Source organism: Capra hircus, chromosome 7, assembly GCF_001704415.2.
Source record: "Capra hircus breed San Clemente chromosome 7, ASM170441v1, whole genome shotgun sequence".
NCBI lineage: Eukaryota > Metazoa > Chordata > Mammalia > Artiodactyla > Bovidae > Capra > Capra hircus.
In genome coordinates, this window is record NC_030814.1 from 38,952,673 (window position 1) to 38,975,809 (window position 23,137).

At 40.2% G+C, this 23,137-nt stretch overlaps 1 protein-coding gene across 2 annotated transcripts in view; it reads right to left on the minus strand.

The window, feature by feature from the left end:
- Positions 1 to 22,899, minus strand: part of TTC1 (tetratricopeptide repeat domain 1) — a 49,506-nt gene extending 26,607 nt beyond the window's left edge. The window contains exons 1-2 of one of the 2 annotated variants that reach the window (XM_005683240.3): positions 22,819 to 22,899; positions 21,410 to 21,772 (exon numbers count right to left, since the gene is read on the minus strand). In XM_005683240.3, the coding sequence (XP_005683297.1) occupies positions 21,410 to 21,742 (333 nt within the window). In that variant the 5' untranslated portion in view covers positions 21,743 to 21,772; positions 22,819 to 22,899. Of the gene's footprint in view, positions 1 to 21,409; positions 21,776 to 22,818 lie in introns of both variants that reach the window. The other variant, XM_018050094.1, reaches the window with a different exon arrangement.

Here is a 23,137-nt window from a genome sequence, read left to right on the forward strand (position 1 = left end):
AGCAGTTTTACTGCTGGAGGACTGACTTGATTTAAAGAAGGTTAAATAATCCATGCCTCGTGGTGCTGTAATCTGAGAGCCAAGCAAATGCGGAAAGCCAGGGGTTCTACTGATCTGTGGTTGCAGTCCTGGTTGGGCAAAGACAAACGTAAAAGAGCCATGGGACAGACAAATGTATTGGGAAGATAAAAAGAGAGAGAGTCATGGAGACACTTGACAAGCGTTTCACATATCCTGGCTGACTGGAGTTGGTGTGCACGCTTGAGAAGGATGAAACTATTCACGCATCCTTGTTTTATCAGAAGCCTGTGCACACATACTAAGGAAACACAAGAGGCGTAGACCTGAAAACTATCTCAACTTGGAATATACTTCTAAATTCACATATAGATCCACTGATAGTAAGTGGAAGCCATACTGGTTTGATATGTTTGAGTATAATCTCTAACCAGTACTGGATGGCCGCTACACTGTGTGGAAACAGACACAACCTCAAGAAAGCCAGAATTAAAATTAAAACAACAACAACAACAACAACAACAAAGAAAACAAGAACAAAAACAAAAACCAACTAAACAGAGCCATCAGTGGTCACACATCCCAGAGGAAATGAATCACACAGCTAAGCCCAGGTAAGTCCAGATAAATTACTACACATATAAGCAGACAGGCAAAATAGCAACAAAAATAATTGGGGCACAGGGGAGGGTCAGACTTTACAGTTGCATCAGTATTACTTAAAATACCCAGATTCATCAACAACAACAAAAAATGTAAGACAGGCAAAGAGAAAGTTTGACCACAATCAGGAAAAAGCAGCAGTTGACAGAAATACGATTATACAGGGATACTAGATCTAACCCACAAAAAGCAGCTATAGAAGGGAGGAATCAAGATGGCAGAGTAGGAGAACACGGCGTTCATCTCTCCCCACAAATGCATCAAGAATACTACTACAAATGGAACAATTCTCACAGAGTACCTGCAGAAAGCCAGCAGAGGACCTTGGACACCTGAAAGGACAAACAAAATCCCCACAGGAGGGGCAGGACAGAAGAAAGAGAGAAAGAAGAGAGCAAGCAGGACAGGACCTGTACTCCTGGGGAGGGGTGAGGAGCTGAAGGAAAAGAAAAAGTCCTGCACCTGGGGAAGCCCCTTCACCAGCAGGGAGATCAGCAGGGTCAGAAAAGGAGCTCTGGGGGCTTGGGGCAGAGTGCAGCAACTGGTCAGTGGCAGGCAGGACAGAGTGAGACCTACCTGGATGGTGCGTGCCACAGCTCCGCGCACCCCAGCCTAAAGTGTGGGTCTGCTAGTGTGGATGGGGGCTGGGGGCTGGAACGTGGGGTTTGGAGAACAGACCCGGGTAGAGGACTGCTGTTGCTATGAAGAAAGCCTGTAGGGATGGGAGTGAGGAAGTCCACAACCAGGCACCGGGAATGCCTGTGGAAGAAGCCTGGGCCTCCATAGAAATGAAGCTCCGTGGTTGAGCGGCGCATGATGGGCACGGCCGCCACTGTAGCCTCTCCCCCTCACACTGGCCCCTGTCACCACGGGCACTAGGAGGGGTGGCTTGCCCATCACATGTGGGCAGACTCACAAACTCGGGTTTTCATGCGTTGTGCCCTGGGGCAGCCTCAGGAGAAGAAACCAGCTAGGGAGCCCACATGCAGAAAGGGGCTGACCCCCCAGCTGAGTCCCAGGAGCCATGTGACTGAGAGAGAAGAGATGATATCTCTGCTCACGGCTGTGCGAACTGTGGATTTACATCCATGCTGCTGATTCTGTAAATTCAGCACCTACAGAACAGCCCAATAAACAATGAGTGCTCTCAAAGCTGAGATGGGTCCAGCTTTGGAGCTGCGGGCTTTGTGGGCAGATACACACGGGGGCTGGGCCAGGCCGGAGGCTGAGCTGCTTCCATAGCTACCACAGCAGGTCCAGGGGCATGGTTACTGCAGTGCTGAGACCCACCTTCAGTGAATCTGTGCTGGTGGCCTGGTGAAAATAACGCCTGAGAGACACCAGGGCCAACCACAGGCCTACCCAGGGTTACGACAGGGCTGAGAGCAGTGCCGACAACGGTGTAACCCGTGAGCCCGCACATCGGTGAGAGGTGACACGACAGGGCACACGCACAGGTGAGCAGCTCCAAGGAGGCCCTCAGGGAGCGCTCCCGTGGGAGTGCTCCAGTCCCACCTATCCTGCACCACAGCTCAGAATCGCACCTCAGAAACACCTCTGGGGGCTCCTACTCCAATAGCAAGGGAACAGATCCCGCCCCTGACAGGGCACTGACAAGCACAGAGCAAAGGGGAGGTCCCACTCAGTATCCAGTGCAAGCCCTGGTCACCACAACATCAGTCTGCCTAAACCTGTACTGAGTTCACAGCCACCTCAAAACATACCCCTTGATACGGCCCTACCCACCAGACGGACGAGACCCACCAAGGGGTAGTCACTAGGAGTGGCAGGAACTACTCTCCTGCTCCCTGTGGAAAAGAGACCACTAACACAGAAAGCTACAGAAGATGACATGGCAAGAGAAGTATGTTTCAGACAGAGGAGCAAGATAAAATCCCACAAGAACAACTAAATGAAGAGACAGGCAGTCCACCTGAAAAGGAATTCAGAGTAATGATAGTAAAGACGATATGAAATCTCGGAAAAAGAATGGAGGAACAGACCAAGAAGATACGAGAAATTGTTAACAAAGAGTTGTAAGATTTAAAATACAAATGGAGATGAACAGTATAGTAACTGAAATGAAAACTAAATTAGAAGGAATCAATGGCAGAAAAACTGAGGCAGAACGAGTGACCTGGAAGAGTGGTGGAAATCATCACCACAGAACAGAACAAAGAAAAAAGAAATGAGGACAATCTCAGAGATCTCTGGGAGAACACTGAATGTGCCAACATTCACATTTTAGGGGTCCCAGAAGGAGAAGAGAAAGGCCTGAGAAAAATATTTGAAGAGATTACAGCTGCAAACTTCCCTAATACGAGAAAGGAAACACTCAAGTCACGGAAGCACAGGTATTACTATACAGGATGAACCCAAGAACACGTCAAGACACATATTAATCAAACTAACAAAAATTAGACACAAAGAAAAACATTAACAGTAACAAATAACTTTAACATACAAGGGAATCCCCATAGTTATCAGCTGATTTTTCAGCAGAAACTCTGCTGACAAGAATGGCATGACGTATTAAAAGTGATGAAAGGGAAAAATCTACAACCAAGAATATGCTACTCAGCAAGGCTCTCATTCATATTTGACAGAGAAATCAAAAGCTTTACAGACAAGCAGAGGCTAAGAGAATTTAGCATCACCAAACTGGCTTTACAACAAATGATAAAAAGGAACTTTTCTAGGCAGGGGTTGGGGGGAGGTGAGGGGAGAAAGGAAGGAAAAAGAAAAAGACCATAACTACAAACAAGACAATCACAAGTGGGAAAGCTCACCAATAAAGGCAAATAAACAGTAAATGTAAAAACTCATCCATACCAATAAGATATTAAACCCAGTAACTGTGAAATGAGACTACTATTGCAGGAAGTGGGAAATGCATTTGAAAATAAAAGTCCAGTAACTTAAAAACAACCCTGTATAGTTGGTTTAAAACTCAACATTTAGAAAACTAAGATCATGGCATCTGGTCCCATCACTTCATGGCAAATAGACAGGGAAACAGTGGAAACAGTGATAGACTTTATTTTTGGGGGCTCCAAAATCACTGCCGATGGTGACTGCAGCCATGAAATTAAAAGACACTTACTCCTTGGAAGGAAAGTTATGACCAACCTAGATAGTATATTAAAAAGCAGAGACATTACTTTGCCAACAAAGGTCCATTTAGTCAAAGCTATGGTTTTTCCAGTAGTCATGCATGGATGTGAGAGCTAAAGAATGGATTTAAAGAAAGCTAAGTGCTGAAGAATTGATGCATTTGAACTGTGGTGTTGGAGAAGACACTTGAAAGTCCCTTGGACTGCAAGGAAACCCAACCAGTCCATCCTAAAGGAAATCAGTCCTGAATATTCAGTGGAAGGACTGACGCTGAAGTTGAAACTTCAATACTTTGGCCACCTGATACGAAAAACTGACTCATCTGAAAAGACTGATGCTGGGGAAGACTGAAGGCGGGAGGAGAAGGGTACGACAGGATGAGATGGTTGGACGGCATCACCAACTCAATGGACGTGAGTCTAAGTAAACTCCGGGAGCTGGTGATGGACAGGGAGGCCTGGGTGCTGCAGTCCACGGGGTTGCAAAGAGTCAGATATGACTGAGCAACTGAACTGAACTGATCTGATATAGACTGCTATATCATAACCTCAGGGGAACTACAAACCAAAAAACTACAACACACACAAAAAAGGAAACACAACACTAAATAAAGATAATCCTCAAGTCACAAAAGAACAAAAGGGGAAGGGGGAAAAAAAGACCTAACAAAATCAAGTTGAAAATGATCCACAAAATGGTAGTTAAGAATTCAGATAGATAATTACCGTAAATGTAAATAGATTAAATGCTCCAACGAAAAGATTTACAACACCTGAGTATATACAAAAATGAGACGTGTGCACAGGCTGCCTCTAAGAGACCCACTTCAGATCCAGGGACACATACAGACTGAAAGTGAGGGGATGGAAAAATGTATTCTGTGCAAATAGAACCAAAAGAAAGCTGAAGTAGCAATACTCACATCAGATAAAACAGGCTTTTTTAAAAAAGACTGTTACAAGAGACAAGGAAGGACACTATGTAATGATCAAGGGGTCGATCCAAGAAGATGATGTAACAACTATAAATATATATACACTGAACCTAGATGCACCTCAATATGTAAGGCAAATGCTAACAGTCATAAAAGGGGAAACTGACAGTAATAGTGGGGGACTTTAACATCCCACTAACACTAATGGACAGATCATCCGGACAGAAAATCAATAAGGAAACACAGGCCTTAAATGACACATTAAGCGAGATAGACAATTGATATTCATAGAAAAACTCATCCAAAAGCAGAATATACTTTCTTCTCAAGTGCACATGGGACATTCTCCAGGATATGTCACGTCTTGGGCCAGAAATTAAGCTTCAGTAAATTTAAGAAAACTGAAGTCATATCAAGCATCTTTTCTGACCACAACACTATGAGATTAAAAATAAATTACAGAAAAAAAAAACTGTAAAGAAAAAAAATCAAACATGTGGCCACTAAACAATTTGACACTGAACTACCAGTAGCTCACTGAAGAAATCAGAGAGGAAATAAAAAAATACCTACACACAAATTATAACGAAAGCATGACGACCCAAAACCTATGATATGCAGCAAAAGCAGTTCTAAGAGGGAAGTTTATGGCAATGCAATCTTACCTTAGGAAACACAAAAAATATCAAACATAGCTTTACGCCTAAAGAAAGAAGAACAAACAAAATCCAAAGTTAGTAGAAGGAAAGATATAAAGATCAGAGCAGGCAAATGAAATAGAGATGAAGAAAACAAAGGAAAATTATCAACAAAAATAAAAGCTGGTTCTCTGAAAAGCTGTAATTGATAAATCTTCAGCTAGACTTACCAATACAAAAAGGCAGAAGGCTCAAAACAATAAAGTTAGAGATGACAAAGAAGTTACAATAGACATCAATGAAATACAAAAGATCATAAATTCTTAGAAAGGTACAATCTTCCAAGACTGAACAACAAACAGAAAATATGACCATATCAATCATAAGTATTGATATTGAAACTGTGATCAAAACACTTGCAACAAATGTTGACAGGCAAATTCTATCAAACATTGAGAGAAGAGTTAACACCTATCCTTCTGAAATGTTTCCAAAAAACTGCAGAGGAAGGAACACCCCTAAGCTCATTCTAGGAGTCCACCATTATTCTAATACCAAATCCAGACAAGGCACCACAAAAAGGAGAAAATTACTGGCCAATATCACTGATGAACACAGATGCAAAAATCCTTAACAAAACATTAGCAAACAAATCCAACAATACATTAGAAGGATCATACACCATGATCAAATGGGATTTACCCCAGGGATGCAAGGGTTCTTCAACATATGCTAATCAATCAGTGTGACACACCACATTAACAAACTGAAGAAGAAAAACCACATGGTCATCTCAATAGACGCAGAAAGAGAATTTGACAAAATTCAAAAACTCATTTATCATTAAAAAAAAAACAAAATCTCCAGAAAGCAGGTACAGAGAGAACCCATCTCAGCAAAATGAAGGCCATATATGACAAACCCACAGCTAACATCACTCTCAATGGTGAAAAATTTAGATCATTCAGATGGCACAAGTGGTAAAAAATCTGCCTGTCAATGCAGGAGATGCAGGTTTGATCTCTGGGTCATGAAGAGCCCCTGGAGAAGGAAATGGCAAACCACTCTTATTTCTTGCCTGGAAAATCCCACGGAGAGAGGAGTATGACAGGGACAGCCCATGGGAGGGCAAAGAGTTAGACAGGATAGCACACACACGCCATGCCTTCTAAGATCAGGGACAAGCACGTCTACTCTTTCCATTTCTATGCAACAGAGTTTTGGATGTCCTAGCCATGGCAATCAGAGAAGAAAAGGAAATAAAAGAAATTCAAATTGGATAAGAAGTAAAATTGTCATTGTTTGTACATGACATGATACTATCCACAGCAAATCCTAAAGATGCCATCAGAAAACTATTAGAGCTCCTCAAGGAATCTGGTAAAGTCACAGGATACAAAATTAATATACAGAAATCTGTTGCATTTCTATAAACAACAAAAGATCAGAAAGAGAATTAAGGAAACAATCCCATTTACCATCACATCAAGAATAAAATACCTAGTAATAAACCTACCTGAGGAGGCAAAAAGACCTGTACTCAGAAAACTACAAGATGCTGATGAAAGAAATCAAAGATGCCATAGATGGAAAAATATATAGTGTTGTTGGATTGGAAGAGTCAATACTGTCAAAATGACTATACTATCCAAAGCAATCTACAGATTCAATGCAATCCCTATCAAATTACTGATGACATTTTTCACAGAATTAGAACAAAAATTTTAGGAATTTGTATGGAAACACAAATGACCCTGAATAGCCAAAGCAATAATGAGAAAGAAAAATGGGAGTTAGAGGAATCAGGCTCCCCGACTGCAGAATACATTACAAAACTACAGTCATCAAAACAATGTAGTATGGGCACAAAAACAGAAATAAAGATCAGGGCAACAGGACAGAAAACCTAGAGATAAACCCACGCACCTATTTTCAACTAATCTGTGATAAAGGAGGCAAGACTATACAATGCAGGAAACATGGTCTCTTCAATAAGTGTGCTAGGAAAACTGGACAGCTATATGCAAAAAAGTGGAAATTAGAACCCTCCCTAACACCATAGACAAAAATGAAAAGGATTAAAGACTAAAACTAAGGCTGGAAACTATGAAACTCTTAGAGGAAAACATAGGCTCAACATAAGTCATAGCAGTATCTTTTTTGATCCACTTCCTACAGTAACGAAAATAAAAACAAAAATAAACAAATGAGACCTAATTAAACTAAGTTTTCCACAGCAAAGGAAATCATAAACAAAATGAAAAGACAACTCAGAGAATGAGAATATTTTTAATCAATGCAATTGACAAGGGGTTAATCTCCAAAACATACAAACAATTCATGCAATTCAAAAAAAAAAAAAAAAAACCACACACACACAAACCCCAAACAACCCAATCAAAAACGGGTGAAATATATAAACAGACTTTTTTCTAAAGAAGATATACAGATAGCCAAAGAGCACATGAAAAGATGCTCAACATCACTAATTACTAGAGAAATGCAAATCAAAACTACAATGAGATATCACTTCACACTGGTCAGAATGGCCATCATCAAAAGATTATATTAAGTGAAGTTAAGTCAGACAAATATCATATGAAATCACTGATATGTGAAATCTAATAAAAAAAAATGATACAAATGAACCTACTTACAAAATAGAATAGACCTACCAATCTCAAAATCAAACTATGGTTACCAAAGGAAAAACACAGGCAAGTGATAAATTGGGAGATTAGGAATAACATACACACACTACTAAATACAAAATAGATAACTAATAAAGACTGACTACAGCACAGGGAACTCTACTCAATATTCTGTGGTGACATATATGAGAAAATAATTTGAAAATGAATGGAGATACACACACGCACACACACACACGTAACTGATTCACTTTGCTGTATATACGCACTAACCAAATTATAAATCAACTGCACTCCAATATAAATTTTTAAAATTTTAAGATGATAAAAAATAAAAACATTTATATATAATTTGTTGAAAAAAACTAAAAGGAGTATGTTTAAAAACTTAAATGAGCATGATGACAATGATTTAAAAAAACAGAACCATGAAAAAGGACAGACATTATTTACAAAGAGAAACAAAATGAAAACAAAGATGGAAGAGTCAATAACTGAAATAAAATATTCACAGATGGGCTCAGCAGACCTGCATTAGCATAAGGATTAAGTAAACTTGAAGTTAGAACAATAGACATCCAATCTGAAGAACTAAGGCTGGGAAAAAAAAGATGGAAAAAAAAAATGGACCTGTCACAATACATGTGATTAGAGTTCCAGAAATGAGGAGAGAACAGGTATTTGAAAAAGTGACTAAAAATCTCAAAACTGTGACGAAAAGAGTTAATCTAAAGATCTGAGAAGCTCAGTGAACCCCAAGTACATAGATCCATCTCTTAGAGACACCAGAGTCAAATCTGCTCAAAGACAAAATCTGAAAGCAACAAGATAAAAACAACTTATTAAGTATAGGGAAACAACAAAACTGTCAACATCTGATTTCTCACCAGCAACAATGAAGGGCAGAGGCAGTACAATGACACATTCAAAATGGTAAAAGAAAAAAGACTGTCAATCAAGAATTAAATATTTAAGAAAACCATACCTCAAAACAAAGGCTAAATAAGGACATTCACAGATAAAGACAGAGTTTGCTGCTATCATACCTGCCTTACAAGACATACTAAAGGAAGTCCTTTGGACAGAAAGATGACACCGGACAGTAAAAGTTCCTGAAGAAGGGCATTATAAATGGGAAATACACCAAATGCTCTATAAACACGTTATTTTCTCTTTAGGGCTTCCCTTGTGGCTCAGCTGGTAAAGAACTGCCTGCGATGTGGGAGACCTGGGTTCGATCCCTGGGTTGGGAGGATCCCCTGGAGGAGGGAAAGGCTACCCACTCCAGTATTCTGGCCTGCACATTTCCATGGACTGTATGGAGTTGCAAAGAGTTGGACATGACTGAGCAACTTTCACTTTCAAGAAAATATAGCTAAGAAACAGACGGCTAAGAAATCAGAAATATTAAAATGGTACAGTAAAAAAATTAACACAAAAGACTACAGTAAAAGAAAAAGGAATAAAAAAGACATGAGATGTATAGAAGACAAAATGTCTGATATAAATTTAACCATGTCAATAAGCATAATGTGAATGGACTAAACACTAATGAAATGGCAGAGACTGTCACACTGAAATTAAGAAGATCCAATCACATGCTGTCTCTAAGACACACTTCAGATTCAAACATGCAAACAGGGTGAAAGTTTAAGGATATCAAAAATATATGAATCAGTAACCATAAAATAGAGTGGATGTCTTAGTTTGGGCTGCTATCACATAAGTATCAAAGACTGGGTGGCTTATAACCAACAAGCATTCTGAAGGCTGGAAGTCTAAGATTAAGGGGCTGGCAGATTCAATATCTGGTGAGTGCCTGCTCTCTGGATCCTAAGGGTCTTCTCACTATAGCCTCATGTGGCAGAATGGTCAAGGGCTCTTAGATCTCTTATTAGGGCACAAATCTCATTCATGAGTACTCCACTCTCACGACCTAATCATTTCCCCAAGGCTCCATTTCTTAATTCCATCACATTGGGAGTAAGCTTCTAAGATATAAATTTTGGGAGGATGAAAATATTGTCTATAGTAGTGCCTACAGAAGTATCAGACTAAATAGTTTTAAAAACAAGAAATATTGCTAGAGACAAAGAAGGAACATGTCATGATAATAAGAGAGTCGTTAGGAAAATATAATAGCTATAAAAATGGATATGCACCTAAAAGTAGAGTTATAAAATACATAAAGGGGACAAACGGCCAGAACCTCAGAAGCTTCCCAGGTGTCCCTTCCAAATTTGTAATACCTTCTTTCTCACCCCAGTCACACATCCCCCAGCAAACACTCAATCTGTTCTTCATAAATTAACTTGAAGAATAATTTATGTATTATTAACTCAGGTTAACATAATTCTAAAAATTTGAAATATTCACTTATGCTTGCCACCTTGTGAGAAACGTGTCCAAAAAGGACTCAAGAGATCTTAGAGGTTGCTCTAGACCCCTAAGTATTTTGCAGTCTACACTCACATTGAATTTTAGCTACAACTTAGCTAACAACTAACACTTCCTGATTGTTTTCATGTGCTAGTCATTTAATCCTTACAACAACTTTGTGAGAAAGGTAGTATTATTGGAGAAGGCAATGGCACCCCACTCCAGTACTCCTGCCTGGAAAATCCCATGGATGGAGGAGACTGGTAGGCTGTAGTCCATGGGGTCGCTGAGGGTCGGACACGACTGAGCGACTTCACTTTGACTTTTTACTTTCATGCATCGGAGAAGGAAATGGCAACCCACTCCAGTGTTCTTGCCTGGAGAATCCCAGGGACGGGGGAGCCTGGTGGGCTGCCGTCTATGGGGTCGCACAGAGTCGGACACGACTGAAGTGACTTAGCAGTAGCAGCATACCAAGTTAAATGATGGAACTAGAACAGATCTGTCTAACTCTTCATGCTTTTAACTACAAGAGTATATTGTCTTTCACTGTATGAAAATAAAAAATTGTTTGCAGGAAGAAATAACTGAGCCAGACACAGAAGCTGCTGCAGAAAGGTAATAAGCACAGAGCATACATGTTTCACTGTCCTAAAGAAAAAGTGACTTTAAATTCCCTTGCTACCAAGAATTAGGGCACCTGAAAGGAAGATGATACTACTTCAGAACATGTCATCAAGTCACAGAGACCTGATCTATAAAGATTCTGAGACCTGTGTTAAAAATAAACCTCTACCTCACTGTGAATCAGGGACTTGTACCACTGGTCTTGGGTTTTTCTTCTACAGGTAATCCAAGTTCATTTTCCAGTAAGCTGGCAAAATGGATTCCTTGAAGATGGATGAATTCAATCTGCAAGTACTTGTTCTTTGAAAGTGAAAGTCACTCAGTCATGTCCAACTCTTTGCGACCCCGCAGACTACACAGTCCATGGAATTCTCCAGGCCAGAATACTGGAGTGGGTAGCATTTCCCTTCTCCAGGGAATCTTCCCAACCCAGGGACTGAACTCAGGTCTCCCTTATTCTTTGCCCTTACAAACATACAGATACATGGGATCTTTTATTCTGTTTTCTAGGAAATTATTTTCTTGGGTCATAGGGTAAAATAATTTCACATGACATGGGGCACAGTCCTTTATGAAAGAACTGAAATATTATACTGCAGAAAGCCATCTCCACAGCACGCTTTTATACTTTTAAAATAATTCTCCAGTTATTTTATTTTATTACTACTCAAATCTCTGGTAATCCAATCTGAGTCTAAATGAGGTTCTAATGCCACTATAACCTAAATTTATGTGATAATCTGACAAACAGGAAGAAGGTAAGCATTTGGGAAAGGAAACAAACTCAGTTGACACTAAAATATAACGAGATCTTCGAGGCAAAGATGGACATTTTGAAACAGTCCTGGGACAAGTTGGTAGTTATTTGGAAAGTGAAAAATTTGGATTTCTATGTCACACCACACACAAGAATAAACTCCAACTGGACTGCAGATCTAAATGTAAAAATCTATAACTACTGGGAAAAAACAGGTGACTTCCTCTTTAAGCTCAGTATAGGGAATGGCTTTCTGTAACTCAGAATCCTACAGAATTTCAACTGACACAATTTTAGATACTGGTGTAACCTGGAAAAAATATCAGAAGGTGTTCAACCGTTCCCTTAATCACAAAACAACCACTTCTCCACCAGAGACTCTCTCGATGCAGTGGCTGGCTAGGGATATTTCCTATACTTCAGGTCAGTGAACAAAACATAAATACAATAAGCTTGACTTGGAACTTACAAGTGTATATCCCATCTATCATTATTAAATGATAAAAACTTGCATTAAGTACATTAAAAAAAACTTCTCTTAATTAAATAATTCTGTAGTGAATATGTGTTTATAGACAACAGGGAGAAAAACAAGAGGTTCACTATCCGCAGATTAATTTCCACATTGTAAATCTATCAGCAGCTCTCTGCTTCCCCCTGCAGCTTTGTAAAGTAATTGCTACAAAATAAGAAAGTACTAACTTTTAAAGCACAGTAAGCAAAGATCAATCTTATCTGGCTGAAAAAGAGGGATAAAAAAAGTTACATACTTGCTGAAGGGCTGGAAAGTAGAAGCACAGACAACAAAACTTTCTGCCTCAGCCCTATTTAGATGGGAAGAGGAAACCCTACACTGAAAGTGCTAATCCACTGACCTACAAATTATCCCGAAGGGAATGGCTTATCATTAAGAAGGAAACAGAAGCTTCAGTTTTGTTTTCTTTGAAATAAGACATTTGCTTCACACATTTGCTCTTTCCACAAGTCACTTTTATTAGTCTACTAGGAGCTTGGAGGGAGAATCTCTAGATTGAAGCTGTAGTTAGAACCTCTCACTAAGCCTTGTCCTTCTGAGGAAAGACAACTGATCTTGGAAACAGTTTCCTGTTTCTTAACTCAGAAAATCCCATCTCCCAAAACTCAATTCAACAGAAATAAATTTTCTTATTTTGGTACTGCTTAAATTCTGTCCAGCTCTTTTAATCTTTTAGAACCCTGAGCACAAGATCAGGGTAAAAAAAAAAAAAATATATATATATATATATATATATATATATATATATATATCCTATTAGCAAGCTCTTCTGATGTTAGATGGAGTCAGTATACTGATTAGTCAATACTTCTTGTTTTGGAAGCTTAGTCATCTCCATCCATCGAGCTCTCTGTCTCCCAAAGTGCAGTCACAGTTCTACCTGAACCAAAATGACACGGAAAATAAGCCACAAGGATTTATTGTATAGCACAGGGAACTACATTCAATATCTTGTAATAACCTATTAAGAAACATAATTGAGAAAAAGTACAACTGAATCGAACTGATGCTTTTGAACTGTGGTGTTGGAGAAGACTCTTGATAGTCCCTTGGACTACAAGGAGATCCAACTAGTCCATCCTAAAGGAAATCAGTCCTGAATATTCATTGGAAGGACTGATGCTGAAGCTGAAACTCCAATGCTTTGGCCATCTGATGCGAAGAGCTGACTCATTTGAAAAGACCTGATGCTGGGAAAGATTGGGGGCAGGAGGAGAAGGGGACAACAGAGGATAAGATGGTTGGATGGCATCAGACTCAATGGACATGGGTTTGGGTGGACTCTGGGAGTTGGTGATGGACAGGGAGGTTTGGCACTGCGGTTCATGGGGTCGCAAAGAGTCGGACACGACTGAGCGACTGAACTGAACAACTGAATCACTATGCTGCACACCTGAAATGAACACAATGCTGTTAATCAGCTTACTTCAATTGTTAACAAAGGAGATTCCTGGCTGCTACCTCACAATTTTGTGGTAGCAGACACTTCTCAGGGCTTTGCATGGTAAGTAAATTTCCTGTGATTCTCAGACACAATTCAGTTTGAGAACCAATGATCTACACAATGAGATCTTCCTTAGTAAACAAAAGAAACACCGAACTCCATTTTAACTCTTTCATCAGCAAATAACTTCCAAAAGTTTTAGAGTAAATGACCCTTACTTCCCCTGTTTTAAAATCAGGATCAGAAATCTAAGGTCCCTTTCCAGTTCTTAAATTCTAGGATTTAATCACTTGTCAGTAGCATTCATTAAACTTAATAATGGCAAACGCTATGAAATTAATAAATATGGCAACCTTAGTTCAAAAGAATGCACATTAGAAATGAGATAAAAGGGAAAGAACAAATCAGAAGGGGTTTTCTCATGAGGTTAACAGAATATGCAGGGCACTGAGTTACTGAAAGCTTTCTGGAAGCAACCAAGAGAACGGTTTCTGGTAACCATGCCCAGGATTACAACAACACTGATAAGATTATGAAAACAATGCAACGGGGAGTTCCCTGGTGGTCCAATGGATAAGACTCGGGGCTCCCGATACAGGGGGCCTGAGTTCAATCCCAAGTCAGAGAACTAGATCCGACATGCAGAAACTAAGACCACCCACAGACAAACAAATAAAACAAATCATATTTTTAAAAAAATTATGCAACGAGGCAGCAGATACATGGAAATCAAAAGGATAAAGTAATGTGTGATTTAAGAAATATGGGAGTGACGGGGGAAAGACTGATAAAGAACTTCAGCACTAAACCAGTAACTATTCCTGGTTAAAGATTAAACAGCCCTAAAGGAAAAGACAATCCTTTATAGTTACAGAACCTAAGGAAAATGTTTTAAAATCGCAGAAACAACATGCTCTGAGTCCATGCTCACCAAGCAACAGACTTTTTGTAAATGAATTCGATGCGCAAACAACTGGCAACAGGGAGCAAATCCATTAAAAGGATGCAATCTGCACTCCGGCTTAAAATTAAAAACCTTTTTCATTTGCACACAAAAATGAAGCCACCAGAGACCTGACAAACTCAAAAAGCCCTCCACCATCTGCCTATTTCTAATGGGCATCACCAGCTACCCAGTAGCCAAAGCCAAGGAATCGTGCTTATTCCTCTGTCCAGCCCTCCCAAAGGAAGCCAGTATGTCTCATCAACTCCTCCTCCAAAATGTATCCTGAAGTACTCACTTATCTGCACTCAGTTCACAGTTCAAGCTACCATCATCTTTCACAGGCTACAGATTAGGCCCTAACTGGTCTAAGTGTTCTGCCTCATCCCTGTCCCCATGACCAACAGAATACTCTCAATAAAAGGTTAATAACTTTCATCTTTTCTCTGGCTTAAAATTTCCCGTTTTCCATCTGTGTACTCGGAAAAAAAATTCAAATTCCCTACTCACGGCTCTCAAGGTGTTCCATCATCAGACTCTCTCTTACTTCATCACCCCATTCTCTTGCTTAATCACTTTGCTCCAGCTCCCGGGCCTTGCACTCCTTGCACGCTCATAAACTGTAGCCCGCCAGGCTCCTCTGTTCATGAGATTCCCCAAGCAAGAATACTAGAGGGGGTGGCCATTCCTTTCTCCAGGGGATTTTCCTGACCCAGGGACAGAACCCAGGTCTCCCGCATTGCAGGCAGATTCCTTATCATCTGAGGCACCAGGGAAGCCCATGCCAAAAATATATCAAGTTACAGCTACCGTACAACCTTCACACTAAGTGCTCCCTTTATATGGAATATTTTCCCATCAGATCATCACACACTTGACTCCTTTTCCCCCGCAGTCTTTCCTAAAATGGCACGTCCCCAGAGAGGTCTTCCCTGACCAACCAATTTAAAGTAGTCCTGCCTACATGAAGCAACCTAGATAGATGTTCACCGACAGATGAATGTATAAAAAAGACGTGGTACAGGTACAAAATGGAATATTACTCAGCTATAAAAAGGAGTGAAAATGAGTCAGCTGTAGTGATGTGGATGGACCTAGCATCTGTAACAGAGAGTGAAGTACATTAGAGAGAGAGAAACACCATATATTAACACACATATATGCAATCTATAAAAATGGTGCAGATGAACCTACCTGCAGGGCAGGAACAGAGATGCAGACATACAGAACGGACTTACGGACACAGAGGGGAAAGGAGAGGGTGGGCCGAACGGGGAGAGCAGCACGGACATGCGTGCATCACCATGTATCAGACAGACGGCTAGCGGGAAGCTGCTGCATGGCACAGGGAGCTCAGCTTGGTGCTCTGTGACGACTAGAGAGGTGGGGTGGGGGTGGGAGGGAGGGTCTAGAGAAAGGGGATGCATATATACACATGGCTGATTCATGTTGTTGTATTGCAGAAACGAATACGATATTGTAAAACAATTATATTCCAATTAAAAAAAATAAAGTAGTCCCGCCCACCCCTCCAGGCCCCATGCATTTTTCATCACTCCCCTCACCTCCACCCATACCTCCCAACTAGAATATGAGAGATGAGTGTTTTATTCACCACTGTATTCCTGAATGTCTCAAACAATGCGTGGCATGTGGAAGAAATGCAAATATTTCTTGAATAAATGAATGATAAAATCTCTGATATCTGTAAGACCAATTACTGGCCCTCACGGGAGAGAGAAAACCTTACTTACTCAGCTACTTAATGAAGGAAGACAGTGTGCAAGGTTCCAAGACCGTGGTCTTTGAATTTTAGTGTGTGCATAAGAACACCCAGAGAACTCCACTTTGATAAGCAGCCCACAAAAATGATTCTCTTACATCAATACTACCACAAAGAAATATATTCCATAGTTTCCCAAACTATAAGCATCTTTGTATCATAATATTATTATAGTAATAATTTTCATCTGCTACCAGGTAAGCCCACCTCAATCAAGCCTTTAAAAATCATTCATTTGCTTTGCAAATCTAGTACATCTCAAATGTGAGTTAAAAATCCCATCCCTCTGGGTAGTCATGTCTACATTTAAGTTTTCACAAATACTCAAGATAGCTGCTGAAACAGACAGACAGACAGACAGACAGACAGACAGACAGACAGACAGACAGACAGACACAGCTTTCTTGTAGAGATTCTGCCGGTTTTAACCAAACCTCAACTGCCTCCCTTCTCCATTACTCCTAATCTACGAGTTCTGCTGGGAACTCGCACTCACTTGAGCCGGGATCTTCTCCTCAGCCATAGGGCAAGTCAAGTCAGCTTGAATAACAGACTTCAGCTATTGATACCTGATACGTTTGGCAACACACAGATCCTATGATAGTAAATCTTTCCCAAATCCCCAAAGGTGAGCTTTATGTACTTATTTTAGTAAAAAGTCTGCCCTGGTTATAAAGAATAGAAAATTTATTTATTTATATATTCAAATTGGAGTTACTTTTTTTTGATGTTGGTCATAAATGTAACATATGCTTACCATAAAAAAAATCCTGCAAACATTATAAATTTGTATTAAAGATAAATGAAAATTTTCCAATAATGACATCCTTCAGAGCTACTCACTTTTTATAATTTGGTGTATACCCTTCCAAGCATTCCTGTATAAACATATTTTTATGTATAAACTAATTTCACACAGGTTTTTAACTTAAATGGAATCACTGACTGTTCTATGCTGCTGCTGCTAAGTCGCTTCAGTCGTGTCCGACTCTGCGACCCCATAGACGGCAGCCCACCAGGTTCTGCCATCCCTGGGATTCTCCAGGCGAGAACACTGGAGTGGGTTGCCATTTCCTTCTCCAATGCGTGAAAGTGAAAGGTGAAAGTGAAGTCGCTCAGTCGGGACCCCATGGACTGCAGTCCACCAGGCTCCTCTGTCCATGGGATTTTCCAGGCAAGAGTACTGGAGTGGGGTGCCATTGCCTTCTCCGGACTGTTCTCTAACCTCTGATAAAGAAAACATCTGCATGTCTCTTCTACTCTCAATGCTCATGTAGAACATGTGTAGAAGTTTCTCCCTCACCAAGCAACTCCAGCTCTACAGTGGATACCAGCCAGGGTCCTACACTTTAACTCAATTATGTCACTATCTACTTGGAGACAGTGCCAGACCCCAAAGCTTACAGGCTGAGTTCCACAAGACTGGCTCCATCCACATTTCAGATGCCAACTGCAAGTCCAGGTTGTCAGGGCTGTTTTTGTTTTTTTTTTTTGGGGGGGTCCTGTTTGTATGTATATATATATATTTTAAACTATAGTTGATGCACAATATTATATGTTATACATAAAGGTGTACACCACAGTGATCCATGATCGTAAAGGTTATATTCCACTTCTAATTATTACAAAATATTAGCCATATCCCCATAGTTTATTTTATACACAGGAGTTTGTGCCTCTTACTTCTCTACCCCTATACTGCCCCTCCGTTCTTCCCTCTCCCTACTGGTAACCACTGGTTTGTTTCCTTTATCTGCAAGTCTGTTTCTTTTTTGCTATAGTCACCAGTTGCTTTATCTTTTAGACTCCGCACACAAGTGGTATTATACAGTATTTGTCTTTCTCTGCTTTTTTCACTCAGGTCCATCCACGCTGTTGCTGCCAGCTCTGCTTTTGACCCACTGGCTATAAAGGGACAGCTTCCACGACAACCTCCTCAGGTTCAACTAATTTGCTAGAGGGGCTCAGAGAACTCAGAAAAAGAGTTCACTTATTAGATTATCACTTTATTTTACAGGATATAACTCTGGAAGAGATGCGTAAGGCAAGGTTTGTGTGAAGGGGCACTGAGCTTCCAGGCTCTATGGATGTGAATCCTCTCAGCATCTATAGGTGCTCACCAACTCTGAAGCTCTCTGAACCCCAACCTGTAGGGGTTTTATGGAGCTTTCATTAAGTAAGCATGATTGATTAATCACTGATCATTAGTGATTAATTCAACCTTCAGCATCTCTTCCCTCCCCAGAGGTGGGGTGGAGCTGAGAGCCCCAAACTGACAACCAGACCTCATCCTTAGGGGTTTTCCCAAAGTAATCTCATTAACTCAGATGTGGTTGAAAGAGCCTTGCTATGAATAACAAACCTTCATCTCTTTTCACTTAGGAAATGTCAGAGGTCTTAGGAACTCTGTGTCAGGAACGGGATAAACACCAAATACATATTTATTATAAATCATATTATAACACCTGCTTAATTCATTTAACATTCAGGCATTAATCCATGTCAATATAAGATTTATCTCTTTTTAATGACTACGTTGTACACCACACATAAATATGCCAAAACTGTTTAAAGTAATACCCTCTGTTCAACATTAGTCCTAGTTTTCTGAAATTATGAATGATCCTGCAACGTGTCTTTATGGGACTCACCAGCCATGTGCGACCATTTAAATTAACTAAAATTTTAAAAATAGTTTTCAAATTCATTTTGTCAGCTGCACTAGCCACATTTTAACTGCTTTATGGCCAGATGACTGTTAAAATGTAGTAGCCAGTGGCTACCATATTGGACAATGGAGATATAGAACATTCCCATCACTGCAGAAGGTTCCATGGTAGCCCTGATCTAAAGAAATGCTCATATAAAAATTTGCTATCTGTACACCATAGAAATGATGTAGCAATTCAAACTCTCACTGTTAGTACATCAGTTCCTACTTCCTTTTCTTGTCAACATCCAAACAATGCTTGGATCTGAGAAATGACGTATGTTTTAATTTGCATTTAAAAATTATTACTGAGACTGAAAGTCTTCCCATGTGGCCCTTTGTGTTTATTTTTGTTGTTGAATTATCTGAACTGTGTCTACTTTAAAAGAATCAAGCTTAAACATATCCTTTTCCCAATGACCTATAAAACTAAACCTTATGTGCAACAAAGAGACATTTCTTCATCTGTTTAGCTGATTTCCTAATACTAATTTCACAAAGATATTTATCAAAGCAGCATAAAAGAAAGCTAATACTACAACTGATGTGAGTTACACAGGTATACACAGTTGTCAAAACTCAGTGTGAGTAGTATACATTATAACTTAAAGTTTTACAACATGTAAATTATATCTTAATTTTTAAAAGGAAAAAAGTTTAAAAAGTATTCTGCTATTTAGAATATTTGATTTATAAGCAATAAAAATAATTATTTCTAATATTTATAGAACTTAAAATTTTCTGGCCAGGAGACAAAAAATGTTTTGCTTTAATGAGAATGGGAAGTATAGTATGTAACAAATCACGCAACTGCCAAACCAATGGCACTGGAGAAAATTCACTATAGCAGGGCAAACTACGTTAAGGTATCAGAACAGCATTGCTGATATTTTAACATAGTCATTTCATATCTACACCAGTGTTACGAAAATTGAGCCAAACACTTTCTGGAAAATCATTTCTCTAATGTTATTGAATAGTACTTGATATAATTTTCTGAGCCGTTTCTGCTGAAGGCAGTTTATGACCTTGGCTCATTTTTGCCCTTTATCGTTCTCCTCTAGTGGCACACATTAGCACAAAAGCTAAAACATGCATGTTAAAACCAGAAGATCTGATAATGAAAAGTGCCTAAGATGCTTCTCACTTCCTGCTACATCCCCCCTTCCATTATTACACTGCATGTTTACCATCTCAGCCCGTCACCAATGCATCATAACCTGTTCAGTGAGTGAGTGCTTCAGAGGCATAAGCTACAAATCTCACTTATATTCTCTGCAGACAAACTCAGATGTTACAGTAACTCTTTAAGCCACCTTGCTTATGAGATCAGAAGAAAGAATATATAGAAGACACCAAGCCTCTGTCTCCCAAAATAAATGCTTGCTCAGTCACTAGCCCAGGGGCAGAGTAGCAGGACAGTATACATTTTATTAGTGCATCTGCTTTGCAAAAGACAGTTGTTTTTGTTATTAAATTCTGCATTATATTTTACTTTTGGAATCAAAAAGATCTGGGTTTGAGAAACAGTTCTACTGCTTAATATGTGATTTCAGGCAAGTTACTGTACTATCCTAAGCTGCTATCTTATGGAGATACTAACAGTTTCTGCTGGAGGTAGTTGTAGGCATGTTGTAAAGATTAAATGAAAACACAAGCAACATTTTAAGCTTAGTGGCTGGCATATTACTGGTGCGTAACAAATGAGCTACTATCACACACAATTCTGTTCCTCAAGAACAAAATAAAATGTAAATGACACAGGTCCCAGTCACTGCCCTCTGTAAGCGAATCAACACCAAGATATTCAGGCAGTCATTTTCTGCTAACGAAGGATTAACAAACAGGCAGCATACCAAATTCTAAAGTCTGACCAACAAATATGCACGACAGGAATTTCAGCAGCCAACCATCAATAAGGCCATTTAAAAAAGCTAAAAGGCATATATATAAGAAATAATTACACAAGATGAACATAAGAACCCAAAGTTCACAGAAAAAAGTGGAAACTTCTTTGCTAAGCAGACACACTCAATGCAGCCCCACCACGTCACTGATTTATCTCAGATCCATCATTACTAAAGCAATAAGGACACAGACGGGCCAGTCACTCTTTACCACAAATGATGCAATCTATGACAGTAGTATCAATCAAATTTAGCACTTTAAAAAAGTTTACGTGGCAAATCATGCACACCAAATAGAATATTTACCTTTTTCTCTTCATCTGGCATGTTCTTCTCCAGTTCCATTAGATATTCTTCATCTAGTTCAGAGGAATTCATATCATCCTCAGGTTTGTTCTCAATCTTCTCCGCTCGCGGCTCCTCCGACTCAAATGAGGCACTGGCGTCATGAAAGCACTCCTCCTCCCCCTGGTCTTCCTGGGGCTGGGCGTCGACATCCTTGAGCAGTTCGCTCTGGGAATGATGCTCTTTGCCACTGGATACTGGAGGGTTAACACACTCTGCTTCCTGGGGATCTGTAACTTTCAAACCAGTCAACAGATCCTCTGGAACCCTACAGTCCTCCGACTTTTCCCCCATGCTGAATCAGTGAGGGAGGTGAAGCTGAAACTGCTAAAGAGAAAATAGGTTAGGTAATGCTATCTACCTGCCTATCCAATCCTAACTATCACATTTCAACAAACTTCTGCATCAAAATTCAAATCACATCCGAACTTCTTTTCATTGATTCAATTATATATTCATATATAAAGGCTTTCATAAGCCCACAAATAATGCCAAATGTAATTCTAACTGCTACCCTTTTCAGAATTTCTTACAAGCCAATAGGACACACCGCTTTTAACGTGATTCTTTCATCTTCTACTGCTCCTAGTTTTTCAGGGTTGCAAAAAATTGGCAGAAGCGAAAACAATGGCAAGAAAAACGATGCGTTTCTTATTTTTCTTCAGATTGAATAACTAGGTCGTAAATAACTTCCAGCACCACCGCAGGAAGCTCAAAAACAAGTTTCTGGTAGAGTTCAAAATATAATCCGTGTCAACAGAGCAATCATCAACTTCACCCACTTGCATGTGATACTGCCCACGCAGGTTACAGTGGAAGGGAGGCCTTGGCTCAGGTAGCCCTAATCAGGATTCCCTAAGGGGTCAGAATTAGCCATGAAAAGCGTGGTTCTTAACCCTGGATGCACAACGTTAACACTCAAAACGCTTTAGCAAGTCTTGCTGACCAGATTGTATACTCCGCAGATTCTGATTTACTGGTCTGGCGTGAAGCCAGGGCATCTGTAGTTTTAAAACGGCATCCCAGGTGACTTTCAGGTGCAGCCAATTGAGAACTAGTACTGTAGAAGCTGAGTCAGACCGTCAGCAGCTTCACTCTTCCGGTCGCAGTAAAATCACGCCGACCCTTGGGTTGCGACAGAACCCGAACTCGCCCCTATCTCGTACCAAGAAAACTTAAAACAGTACGATTTTAATACGGAGACTTTGCCTCCACAGCAACGTTTTGTTTTTCCCCGGTCCCAGGCCTAGTATAAGAACACAGGAGTCTGAGGCTCCTGAGTTAAGGAGGGCCACCCTCACACTTCCCAAACGTTCCTCCCCTAGCTGTGTCCCTCAGCGCCAAGACTAGAGACCCATGTGGCTACTCACGGTTTCACGGTTCCTCTCGTCCTCACCTTCCTCGCCTCTGAGATCTCTACTTCCGCTCAGTCAGGTGCTCTTCCGTCGGCGCCGGCCAATAGCGTCGTCTTTGGCAAAGCATCCTGGGAAATGTAGTAAAACCTCACGGAGAGGGTGCGGCACTGTCGCTCTATCACGTCACTGTACGGACTGAAAATGTGCGATGGTTGCCATCTTGGGTTACGGCGAGACTCCGCGGGCTCTGGAGAAAAAAAGGAAAAGAGAAAGGCTGTTTCTATAGTGTTCCTTTTACTTCTCAGCTCTGACCTCTCAGATGCCAGCTGTGCTG